Source organism: Cuculus canorus, chromosome 3 (genome assembly GCF_017976375.1).
Source record: "Cuculus canorus isolate bCucCan1 chromosome 3, bCucCan1.pri, whole genome shotgun sequence".
NCBI lineage: Eukaryota > Metazoa > Chordata > Aves > Cuculiformes > Cuculidae > Cuculus > Cuculus canorus.
In genome coordinates this window covers 44,237,319-44,249,444 of record NC_071403.1, presented here as the reverse complement: position 1 = coordinate 44,249,444, position 12,126 = coordinate 44,237,319, and the positions used below count along the sequence as shown (strand labels likewise).

Sequence of the window (12,126 nt, the reverse complement as noted above, 5' to 3'; positions counted from 1 at the left end):
TCATCTTCTTACACCTCATTAAACATAAATCTCTGTAAATGATAAGATAAGCATGAGCATCCTTGCTATGATACTTACATGAGACTCTCTTCATTCACGATGTTAATCTCCTGGTGCAGGAGAATTTGCAGCGTTAGTACTGTTAAGTCTATGAGCTCTTCCTGTAACAGCAGCTGTACAGTTCTAAGACTGGAAGAATTAACTGTATGATGAACTGTGTTCTTTTAAGTGTGCTCAGAGAGGATTCTACAGGAAAAAAATGTTGTGATTTTTCTTTTGCCAAGGAAACTGAGGATGTAATTACCTTTTTTTTTTCCAATAAAAGCAGATAGGAGATATACCACATATAAGTCCTAATTTTCCTTCAAATAACACACTGAATAATAATCATGCTAAGACTATATTAAATGACCAGGAAAAAGAAACAGGAGCAGACAAATAAAACTCTGCAGTAATAACCTAGCTTTTTCCCAGTTGTTGTCTTTAGCTATATTAGGAAAAAGTAAAAAAACACTTTGCTGCAAAAAGTTCCCCATGACACATTTTGTGGTATTACAGTTCTCTTTGAATATATAATCAGAACACTGTCTATCTGGTAATAGATACGTCCAATGGTATCTATTGCCAATGGTAATAGTCTACGTCCTTGTGCAAACTAAGGGAAGTTGCTATCATCGTTACTTATTCTAATAGTAATATCCAAGTTGATCTGTTGTTTTTAGCCTGCTTTTTATAATGTGTGAAATAATTTGCTCTTGAGAATGCATTCAAGTCAGCTATTATTGTAGCATTATCAAGAAGTATTAGAAGTCCTTATGTGGCTGGGTTTCATATGTTCCTAGGAGAGAGATTTTTAAAGCCACATCACTTTTTAAAAATTGTAGACAGCAATTTCATTGATTTCCTAGAGGAAACTATTTTGTGTTGTTAATGTTTTGATCTTTGTGTGTATGTCTCTTTATTTTCCTCCCTTTCCAAGACCGATTAATAGGCATTCTGATTTTCGTTTGATTATTTCCAATTCCAAATGTAATTGAAACTCATGTTAATGCATAAACTAAGGTAGCCAAGACCAGTCATTGTTTCCACTGCTTTTTCAGAACCACCAGTTGTAAAAAAACATTGTTACTTTCTACTACCCAGTTATGTGGCATACTTCTTAAATTATTTCAAAAAAATTACTGATTTACTAATGGAAAAGTACATGAGTGCCTATAGAAATTATATCATTACTGTATGTGTGGCCAAGCTAGTGTATCAAATGATGGTTCTGACTTGCAAATTTCCTTTCTGTATTAATACCTTCTTTCTTTTCTGTCTTTCTCTGTTTCTGTTCCTGCTGGCTTTCTTCTGTCAATTCTTCAATGCTCCTCTGTAATTAAAATTAATAAATAACAAACCCAACCAACACCGTAGTTATCCCAATTTGTCCCCGTTCAGCATCTTGCAGCCCCATCAGTCCTCTGTCCTACAAGACCATGAGCTGCAGGAATACAGGAGACCGAGCAAAACTTTATGCCTCTACTGATGCTGTTGGACGTAGGAGAACAACACATCTTGCAGGGGTAAGCATGACAGTTGTACGTTAGCTTCTTATGCCATGACCACCCGATTGCATTGCTTTTTAGAACAGGAATAGTTGCAAGGATACTTGACTAAATCTGATCCTCCCCTCTGCACTCTGCCCACCCCCTCCAATTTGTTTCATAGTGTCTGGATTTTAGTGAAAATATACTACATGTGTGCTGGCATGACCTGATTAGGAACTAAAGAATCTGTGTTTGCAGAGTGGCTGCCTTAGCTTCTCGTGAGGCACAAAGGCAGTCAGAGTGTGTACCGTTTTCTGAAGAGGATTCTTTACTGCCTTTTAGGGCCCAAGCTGGTGTGGCAGCTTTTCACTCAGTGGGGAGCCTGTTTTTCCCAGCAACCTGGTTTTGCAAAGCCTATGGAACTTCATGTTTTCTGAGCCCTCTAGCAAATACAACTGAACCTCTGGGATAAAGAGAGGGAAAGGCATGCACTCACGTATGTCCATACATATAAAAGCACAGAGCACTGTCACTTCAGCTTTACTTGCTTAAGAGACTGGGCTAGTAAGCCTTTCCTCATTGAGAAGGAAGAGGTTGGTTTAAGAGCAGGGTTTGTAAGTGAGGCTTCTCACAGAGATCACTTGCTCATTCTGAATTACTTGGTAGCAGAACTGTGACTGATATGAGCTTTCAGGGGAAATCAGGGCAATGTGATATAGGCAGACTGAATTTATATCGATGCTGCTCCAAGCCAACGGAATGCAGTCAGCTCCACTTCAGATATCATTTGCTGAACCTGAGCAGTTATATTTTTACCTGTACTCTCCAGCCTGTGCTTGTTTAGAGCGCAAGATGAGTGAAGTCATCTCTGCAAATGGTTGTGTAAGGTGTGCTTGCATTTTCATTTGGCCTGTTGGGCAAAATACCAAGAGACAGTGCTGCTGTTGACATCCTTGGTGGAAGCAGTGTTAATGAAAGTCGCATGAATCATAGCCAGTACTTAACCTTTCAGGCAGATGGTAGTATATTGAAGTTAAAGTTTAGGCACAGCATTGGGATATGTCTGTAGATAAATCTCGTAGTATGCCCATAGTGCATTGCAGTCTCCAGGGCTATTGGTTTAGCATTTCTTGGGTCTTTCTCATTGTGAATAGTTTGGATTTAATTTTTTTTTTTTTTTTATGTGGCTGTTGGGGGAGGGAGTTGTTAAAAAGAAGAAAGATTGATATATCTTGGTGGACGAGACAATGTAAAAACGTTAATACAAAATGGCTGAGTTAAGAGCTATTTTCTGCAGCCTGTATGCACCTATAAACTTTTGTAGGAATTCAGTTTTTATCCTTTACTGATATTAAGAAAAATTTTCTGTTGCCCTGTTTTCAAGACTAATGAAGTAGGTACAATATAGAAGTAGGTACAATATAGGTACAATATTGCTAGCAAGCAAATATTCTTCTTCATTGTAATGCATTTAGTCTGGCTGTCTATGCTTTGATAACTCAAGTGATTATCATGTTAATCAGTAGATATCTGGTAAATTGTATTGCCAAAGAGCTGGCTAATTACTCTTGAGTAATGACTTTAGGATTGAAACCGTTAAGATTTAACCATAGTTAAATGGACGAACCATAGAAATGCCTAAATTCTGATATATTCCTTTAAACCAATAGTTCTATTAATAAAAACTAGAGCTATAACAGAAATGTTTGGGTTTTTTTTTTTTAATATTTTGAAAAGAGGAAATAGCTACCATGTATAAGAATCAGTGGCAGAAATGGATGTCCTGTGGAATCATCCAAGCAAAAATGAATAGGATAACTGCTGTACCACATTTGAGGGCTTTCAAGGAATCTGTGGTGTTCATATATAAGTGTCAAACCAAAAAGCTTGTGCCATATAGGAACTGTGACTAAGTGTGAGCCTAGGGGAGGGGGTGTGTGAAAGTGTTTTGCTCTTTCTTCAAATGAAATCCAGGATTTATGGGGAGCAGTGAATTGGTCCTGTGTGAAAATCAGCAAAGATCAAACCTTAAAGTAACATTTTATCCACATGAGACAGTCTCTGCAAATAAGCCTGTTAGGTCTCAAGGTAGAAGATGGTATGATTAAGAAGGATTCTTGTTGTCAACTGCATTTTTACTGACAAAGATGGTGGTGGATTAGAGGAGCTATGTTAATGTACTTGTTAAACAGACTGTAGGAACTACTAACTCAACACTGCTTTTTCTCAGCCCACAATCCCTCATCCTTAACTGCACTTGCTTTGCTTTCTTTAGTCATGTGAACACTGGCTTGACTTTGTCTTTTTGTTTGCTGAACTATAGACTGACAAAAAAGAAAAGGAGAGAGACCACTTTTCATCCAGCTTCTCAGCCAGCTTTAAAGGAGGTCATTTTTCTTCCAACCTCAATGCTAGATCACCAGCTCCCTCTTCAGTTTGGTAAGCCAAGTACATGCTTATCTGGAGGTCGAGCTCATAGGCAGCTCTGTTCTGTTAATTAAATGTGAAAGAGTGCAAGCTTATTTGGCCATGTAGATGTTTTCTCTGCAATAAAGGAATGATAGTTCTGTTTTTAGAAAAGTATTACTACTACTTTGAGGAAGGGGAAGGAGGAGGAAGATACCTGGTTTCTTCCCTCTTGGCTGGGCTTAGTGCTTACACATCTGGAGAGTTGCAAAGAGAAGCATTTTTCATGAAAGCTAACCGGTTGTTCCAGCAGTCCTCCTTGATAGCAGAGAAATAGAGAGGTTATTTTATTTTTAGTTATTGTGGTTGTAGAAGTGATGTGTAGATGGTGACCAGCAGGGTTTGTCTGACAGTGATTGTCACTCTTTGGTTACGCAGGCACGCATCAAAGTCTTTGCCTTTTTTGCCTGGCACACCCAAACAGATAACTTCCCCACCTGGTTCCTCCAAAGTTTCCTCCGCTCAGGCACGCCCTCCTTCTCCTGGCAACATCCGGCCAGTCAAAAAAGAGGTCAAGCCTGAGAGTGAGAAGAGAAGACCAGAAAAGGAAGCTGAAAAGGCCGGTGAAGAGAGTAAAAGAACTTCAGCAGGTGCTGGAGAATCTGCAAGTCGTGAAGAGCTTACTGTGCAGGCAGAGCTTGTTCAAGGTAAGGACAGATCATCTTTTAGGTTAAGGAATGTCTGAGTCTCTTATGTTGTTCCATCCCTTTCTCTGAAACAACTTCCAGTAGTTCTCTGAAGAATTTAGATCAACATTTGATAGATATATGTCCGTTATGAGGAAGTGTAAACAAGTTAAAGCCCTCCTGCTCATAACAAGCAAACACTCAGATCTGCCTCGTCTGGTGTGACTTCATGGCCTTCTTCTCAGCCCTTTTGGGCTGGGCTTTTGTCCTTCACATCACGACGTCTTTTCAAACTGTTCAAGTAGAATAACAATGATCTGAAGACTAATGGTACAGGAAGCCATCACGTAAGGTAGTGTGAGCAGTGAGCATGTCCAGCTCTGCTAGACACTCAGCACAGCCTGCCTATTATATTGCAAGAGTGCCACATCGTTAGAGAGATCCATGGGATAAAGTGGAATGCAGAAGAGAACCAAGGAGAAGAGTAAAGAGGAAAAGACAGAAATTTTCAGGGAAAATGAGGTATTTAAAAAAAAAAAAAAGCAAAAAACAAACGTTGCTCCCAAAAAAACCCACAACAAACCACACCAACCCCAGAAAGCAGCAGTGCAGAAAAGGAGGTACACACACAAAATAATGATCGTAAAATGTAGGAAGGTCAAAAAGTAAACCTGAAAATGAGAATTGTTAGTTTGTTCTCGCAGACATTTTAGTCCATCGTAAATATGTCATAAACTATCTGTCTCACAGATGGGATCAAATGGCCATTGTGATCACTGAGATTCCCAGGAGAGGTTACTTAGGATTCTAAATTTAAAATTTTGAGTATTAACAATCCTGCATTTAACTGCAGGATGTGTAATTGGGAGCTGTTCTTCACATCTTTGATTTATTTTGTTCTATTGAGTTCTGTTACAGTAGTTCCAGTCTGATACGCAGGTCCTACCACACAAAGAGCTAGGCATTTTCAATAATAAATGGATGCATCTGTTGGCCATAGTCATCTAAATAAAATAGAGAATTGCCATGTTAGCATGTGTTTTCACAGCTCTTCTGATAAAACAAAGCAGGCAAAAGGTTAAGGAGAAAGCTTCATTTTAAAAGGATTTCAAGGATACCGCTGAAATAACTTTGCAAATGTTTACAAGTTGTAGTTCCCCAATACATGGTGTAGACCAGAGAAACATTATCATGCTTGTCTTACAGTTTAGCTCAGGAGGAAGAGAGGCTTGACTTCTTTGCAGAGCTAGTAAATATTTGAGTTTGTGACAAGGTTGCTTAGTATGGGAAAAGGTTGTGTGTGATCAAGATATTCAAAAGTGAAGTAGTTTATATTCACAGCAAAGGAACAAGTAATGAGGAGGGGCAAAAGAGAAGGATACTATAGTCAAAGTGATGAGCAGCTCTTCAGATTGTATATCTGTTGCCAAAGCCAGAGGAAGTGATGGTTGGGACCAAAGACTGAGACACCAAGGTAAGCGGTTTGCATGTGAGGTTAGAGGACAGGCTTTATACTGCAGATGGAGGCCTAGGCTGCCAAAACTTAGCCACTGGTTGAATGCAGGAGTCTAGAGGAGAGTGAATGGAGGATTTTGGGCTAGAGGGACATCGCTGGGTCTGTGTTGCAGGTGAACACAGCTGATTCTGCCATTTAACTGTATGGCCTTTAATCAGTCTGGCTCAGCTATTTGATGGCTGTGTAGTCACAGGAGTCAGGAAGTAGGCAGGTAATGATCACTGATGAAGCTGTTCAAGCTTCTGCATGTAAATCTCACATGACTTTACTAATACCAATTATTAATACCAATGAAGTTTTAAAGGTATTTTGGGTGTGCCTGTGCAAGTTGTTGTCATCTTTTCTGACAGAAGAGCAGGTGCTCATTAAACAGCTGACAGCTTCTACACCTACGGCAAGAAGTGAGCCTCAAGCAGCACAAAGCTGTGCTCCCTTCAAGAATGACAGCCCTGCCTTGGTCCGTATTAGTAAATTAAAAAGGGCTGAGATTTAGGAACTCTGTAATTTATACTGCTTAACTATTACAAAGGCTCTGTGGTATGTCTCTGATCCAAGCTGTAATTGCAACCCCACATTTTCTTAACTTCTGTCCCCAAGGCTAGTAAGAGCATAGCTCCAAAGTGCTCCCAAGCTTCAGAGTGATCAAATTACTTCTTTATGTTTGATTATCCTAGATTTTTCTGATTTCCCAGCAACATCTTGGAGGTTAGCCCAGGCCTGGACTGTTCCCTAGGGGTGGACTGAATACCTGTTTTGGTAATGTGAGAGAATAGTGCCCTGGCTGAGGCTAAACTGTGCCAGCTCACCTTAGGGCTTGAGAACAGGCCCTGGCACTCTTTAAATTACTGGTTTACATGTTTGAATTCAAGGTAAAAGCCCTCAAGCAGTTATAGAATGATCTTGCATAGTTTTTACTTGATAGAAGAAGAGAGCAGAGAGTTCAGCAGATGTGAACATTCAGCACAGAGAAAGCAGCTGATTTTGTGTTTGTATACAGGACAAAGTGTGGGGGGGGGGAATCTAGGAAGAAACCTGTTTTGGAAATTGTTAGTGAGATGAGGGAAACACCGTAATATTATAAATGTAGATTTAAAATAATCTCCTGGCTGTTCCTGTTGGCTTATTTTACATGTATCTTCCCAGGATCAGAATCTGATTTTATTGACAGTTCAAAGTCTTGCCTGTTCATATTTGTCTGCATTACCAGACATGGTTACCTTGGGAATGCTTCCTTCAGTTAGCTTCTGTGTTGGTAATGGTCCCTGGCCTCTAGAGAAAAAAGTGCTGTTGAGACGCTCTGAACCTGTTCTAGAGAGTGCCAGGTGAATTTACAGACATGCTAACTAGTGTTTTCCTTGAGAAGAACTTGTAACACCTTCTCTGCCAGCAGGTGGCCGAAGCTGGTCTTGGATAAAGGATTTATATGAAGAGACTGTTAAGACTTGAACACAAGCCATAGTTCACCAATAGCGGCAAAGTTTGTTGGTAAAGTGGGTTCTGATCCCATCAGTTGCCTCAGGTTGGAATAGCTGTAAAATCGATGACAGCTTCTGTCCTACCCTTATTGCGGATCACTTCAGACAGTTGATGTTTGAGATCACCAAGTTGCCAAAAGTATCTGACCTGTCACCAAAATGTCTGGCTCTGCTCTTCAGATGTGGACTATCACACACAAGAAAATATAACATCACAATGCTTCATTTCTGCTCTCCAGATAGAATTGGGCAAACTTAAGAAATATGATGGTAGGGACTTCCTGAGTCAGCATGACTCCTGTTGAGCGTCCATCAGAGTTAGTTCTTCTGACCAGAAAAGTTGTCTTAAACTTTCAGCTGCAGCTGCTTTCATACATCCTGTAAAAACAAGCTTCTCTTAAGGAATATTAACCTGTTACACACAGAAATTCCTTTCTCCTCTGAACTGTTTGTAAAACCATGTAAGCTTGAAAAGATTTGAGTTTTGAATTTTAAACTATTTTCTATTACTTCCAAGAGTGTCATCTTGGCTACTGCGTTCCTACAAACTAGTTTTCCCTTCCCATCTGTTTCAGCAGCCAGCCCACCCCTACCTCCTCCTCTACCAGCTCTTTCTCCACCCCCAGCCACCATAAAGACCTCTGCAGGTACAACTGACCCTGAAGAAGCAACCAGGATGCTGACTGAGAAGAGGCGCCTTGCCCGTGAGCAGCGGGAGCGGGAGGAGCAGGAAAGGAGGGAGAGAGAAGAGCTTGAAAGGTGATTCTAAACCTCTGTAGTGAAGAATATACATCTTTAGCAGCCTCCTAGCAACTTTTTGTGTACATTCTCTTGTTATATTGTGATATATGAAGCACAATAGTGAAGTGCAGGAAGCCAGCCATATACTGTAGAAGTACTGATATTGCCTTGCAAAGTTTTTATGGATCATAGGGCTTCACCTCTGGCTCCTGCTGAAAGCAGAACAGACAACTTGGCTTGACCCAGTTCAGGTGTTTTGATGCTCTTATGAGAGAGATAGGCATGCAACCTTTTTCCGGCTGTTCTGCCGTGCTGGTGTCTTGAGTCAGGAATCTGGTGGTTGGGGGTTTTTTTTCACCTCCTTTTTTAACTTATTTTTCTTATGGTTGTTTCATGATTACAGGCAAAAGAAGGAAGAGCTGTCACAGAGGATAGCTGAAGAAAGAGCTCGCAGAGAAGTGGAAGAAGCTCGCAGACAGGAAGAGGAAAAAAAACAAAAGGATGCAGAAGAGGAGAAGGAAAGGGAAGAATGGCTGCGTCAACAGGCAGAAGAGAGAGAACAGAAGGAGAAAGAAGAGATGGAGCGCATTCAGAAACAAGTATGCACCCTTCCCAGAATTTCTGTACCAGTCTGGCAGCAAAGGGGATGGAGAAACATCTCTTACGTAGCGTGTAGATTAGAGGCATATCTAAATTTTAAGTACCATGTATGAAGTTGTCACGCCCCGGATCCACAAGCCGCATACTCGCGTCCAGGCCTGACTGGAGGGCAGGAGTCCCTTTATCTATGTGTCGATCTGAAGGCCAACAAGGTCACTCTCAGGGCGAAAATCAAAAGCAATATTTATTCTGGCTCTGGCAAACATAAACAGACCAAAATACTCAGGTGCACAGCTGTCAACTCACACCCAGGCCTCTTTCACAGAATCATAGGATAATTTGGGTTGGAAGGGAACTTAAAGATCATCTAGTTCTAACCCCCCTGCCATGGGCAGGGATACATCCCACTACGTCAGGCTGCCCAAGGCCCCATCTGTCTCCAATGCCTCATTCACTGTTTTCAGTGCCTCTACTTCTCTCTCTAAGTCTCTCCGACTTCCCTTTCCGAGCAGCCATCCACACAACTGCCACCAGGGCTCCAAGCATCACCAACAATGCTAAACACAAGTGGGAGCAATAGAAAGAAGGCATATCCCAGGAAGCCATCACACCCATGCCAAAGATCACAATTTTCTTTCACCCTGTCGCCGTTGCAAACAGATAAACCCTGCTCGCTGTGCCAAATACGTCACGCCCCGGATTCATGAGCCACATGCTCACATCCAGGCCTGACTAGGAGGGAGTGGTTTCATTTATCTGTGCAGTGATCCGGAGGCCAACAAGGTCACTCTCAGGGTGAATATCAAAAGCAGTGTTTATTGTGGGTCTGGCAAACATAAACAGATCAAAATACTCAGGTGCACAGCCGAGACGTGGAGGTGCAACTTTCCAAAGTTACAGGTATAAATCCCAACCTGTTTAGATCACAGTCTGATCCCGGAAGACAGCCAAGGTCACTCAGATCTGATTTGACACCATAAGGTAATGGGATGGAGACAGAGAGAGAGAGAGAGAGAGGGAGAGCGTGCAATTTGTTTATTTAGAACAAGTCTTTCCCTTTCCTGATAAATTGTGATGGAAAGATCAATAGGGTTTTATTGGAGGATTTTAAGGAATGGTGTTATACCAGAGAATTTTTTGTCCCCACATTTATAGAAAGTCTAGATGCCAAGAGAACTAACTCTTCAGAAAGTTGAAGACATAACACTGCTGAGTTCTAATCCTATGCCAAGTATTGCTTTGTTTGAGGCTAGTGGGAAATGGGGTTTGTTCGCTTTATTCAAGCCAAGGAAAACCTTTACCAGGTGCAATCCTCCTGATATCAGAGCAGCTACTCCAAGACATAATCCTAATAAATCAAAATACAATTTTTCAAGTGCTTTCATTTTTGATGGGCATTATTGGTTTACCAACTTCAGGAGAGGCTGCGGTAAGCAATTTGGATAGGAATCTTCTCTCACAAGCTCTTACATTGTGCATGCACTTTCTTGCCTCCAAAATTCAGCGCTTCAGTATGCCTCATAGGCATTAGTTTTTTCTTCTGGTATATAATTAAATGTATGCTTCTGAAAATAAGTGTTTAAAGGATTGTGTTAGTGAATATAGCTTAGCAAATGACATTTTCTTTTTCAGAAGATGTATGCTGCTTTCTTGGAGCTGCTAAACGGAGGTCCACCCCCAGTTTAGCATTCAGAGACAATGCATGGCCAAGTTTCTTTTGATGTTACAACTTTAACGAATTAACTGGTGTTGTAGTTCCATTGTACAATGTTGTCACTATTAAGGAGCAAGGTCTCTCCACAGCAAATTCTAGACAAGCTTTACATTTAATCAAAAAAGCAGGAGTGGAAAGCTTGTGCAAATGTACCTGTGGTTGTCTGTCCTTGATCTTATTAAGCAATGACTCTGACCATATAAAACATTCTGCTGCTTTTGTTTGACTCTCAAAAAACATCCACACTCAAAACATGAATCTCTTGAATACTTTCCTGGCTGCTCTTTTAATGCTGAAGGTTGTGAAGTGTCTTCCACATTTATCATTTGATGTGCTTTCATGCACATGCCCTGGAAAAGGTACGGAACCAAATATGATGCCCATTGTTTAGTTACACATCTCTTAATGCTATGCAAAACATGGAGATTAATCTAAAAATGTACAATTTGGTCTGAAAAGATTGTTGGTGACTTGTAAACCCCAAAAGTGTCTTTTCAAGGTGTTCTCGATAGGCACAGTTAAGCAGATAACAGTGAAAATCTGTCCTTAAATAGGAAATTATTCCTCACTTCTTTTTCCTTTACCATCAACTCAGAAAGCAGAGGAAGCTCGCCTACGGGAAGAGGCAGAGCGCATTCGATTAGAACGTGAAAAGCATTTCCAAAGAGAAGAGCAAGAACGCTTGGAAAGGAAGAAGGTAACTCAGTACATGGAGAAAACTGTAATTTATATTGTCTTAGGAGTTTGCTTCCATTTCAGCTGTGGAAAGTTATCAGTGATAGAAATGTACCCTCAGAAAAGCTGCAGTCCTCATCTGAGTAGCCTGAAGTAAAAATGAAGGGAATATTTCCAACAGTAATAAGTAATTCATCTTTTTGCAATAAACAGATACAACTGTTTGTCATTTATCAGCTGTGGCTTGGGAGAGATTTTTTTTAATTAATGCCAGCAAATGTTATTTTACCTCTTTACATTTCCTTGTAGAGACTTGAGGAGATCATGAAGAGAACCAGGCGTGTAGAAGCTGTAGATAAGGTCAGTGGTGCTACTTAATATGTGTAAATATTGGGCGTGTTTCACATCTTTAGTGCCATTTTTAATTTACAAAACTGTGCTTTTTTTATAGAAACCCAATGACCAGCAAAATGGACATATATCAAAGGCAAATGTTACCGGAGAAGAAGGTATCGTGTTTAACTGTGCTCTGAGCACAACTGGTGAATAAATGCCTACTGAGCATAATGATTTGAGACACAATTCTGAAATATGGCACACCAATTGCAGTAAAGTGAAACATGAGGGAAGTATAACTGAAGTCTTAGCAAACATTTATTTAGCCTTTCCGCATAGGCAGTTAGCCATTACTAAATGGGTCAGCTGTTTTTAGGAACTTTGTCACATTGGTGTTTGATGAGAGGGAGTTGCTAACCAAGTTTAATTATTTGTAAAGTGAAAAGAA

General features: G+C 40.5%; 1 protein-coding gene across 8 annotated transcripts in view; it reads left to right on the top strand.

The window, feature by feature from the left end:
- The window catches only part of MAP7 (microtubule associated protein 7), a 115,336-nt gene that overhangs the window by 91,882 nt on the left and 11,328 nt on the right, over positions 1–12,126 (top strand). For 5 of the 8 annotated variants that reach the window (XM_054061139.1, XM_054061134.1, XM_054061138.1 and 2 more), the window contains 8 exons: positions 1,417–1,565; positions 3,853–3,968; positions 4,374–4,642; positions 8,188–8,371; positions 8,757–8,952; positions 11,263–11,364; positions 11,652–11,702; positions 11,794–11,851. In XM_054061139.1, coding sequence (XP_053917114.1) covers positions 1,417–1,565; positions 3,853–3,968; positions 4,374–4,642; positions 8,188–8,371; positions 8,757–8,952; positions 11,263–11,364; positions 11,652–11,702; positions 11,794–11,851 — 1,125 coding nt within the window. The remainder of the gene's footprint in view (positions 1–1,416; positions 1,566–3,852; positions 3,969–4,373; positions 4,643–8,187; positions 8,372–8,756; positions 8,953–11,262; positions 11,365–11,651; positions 11,703–11,793; positions 11,852–12,126) is intronic. The other 3 variants (XM_054061136.1, XM_009557472.2, XM_054061135.1) reach the window with 2 other exon arrangements.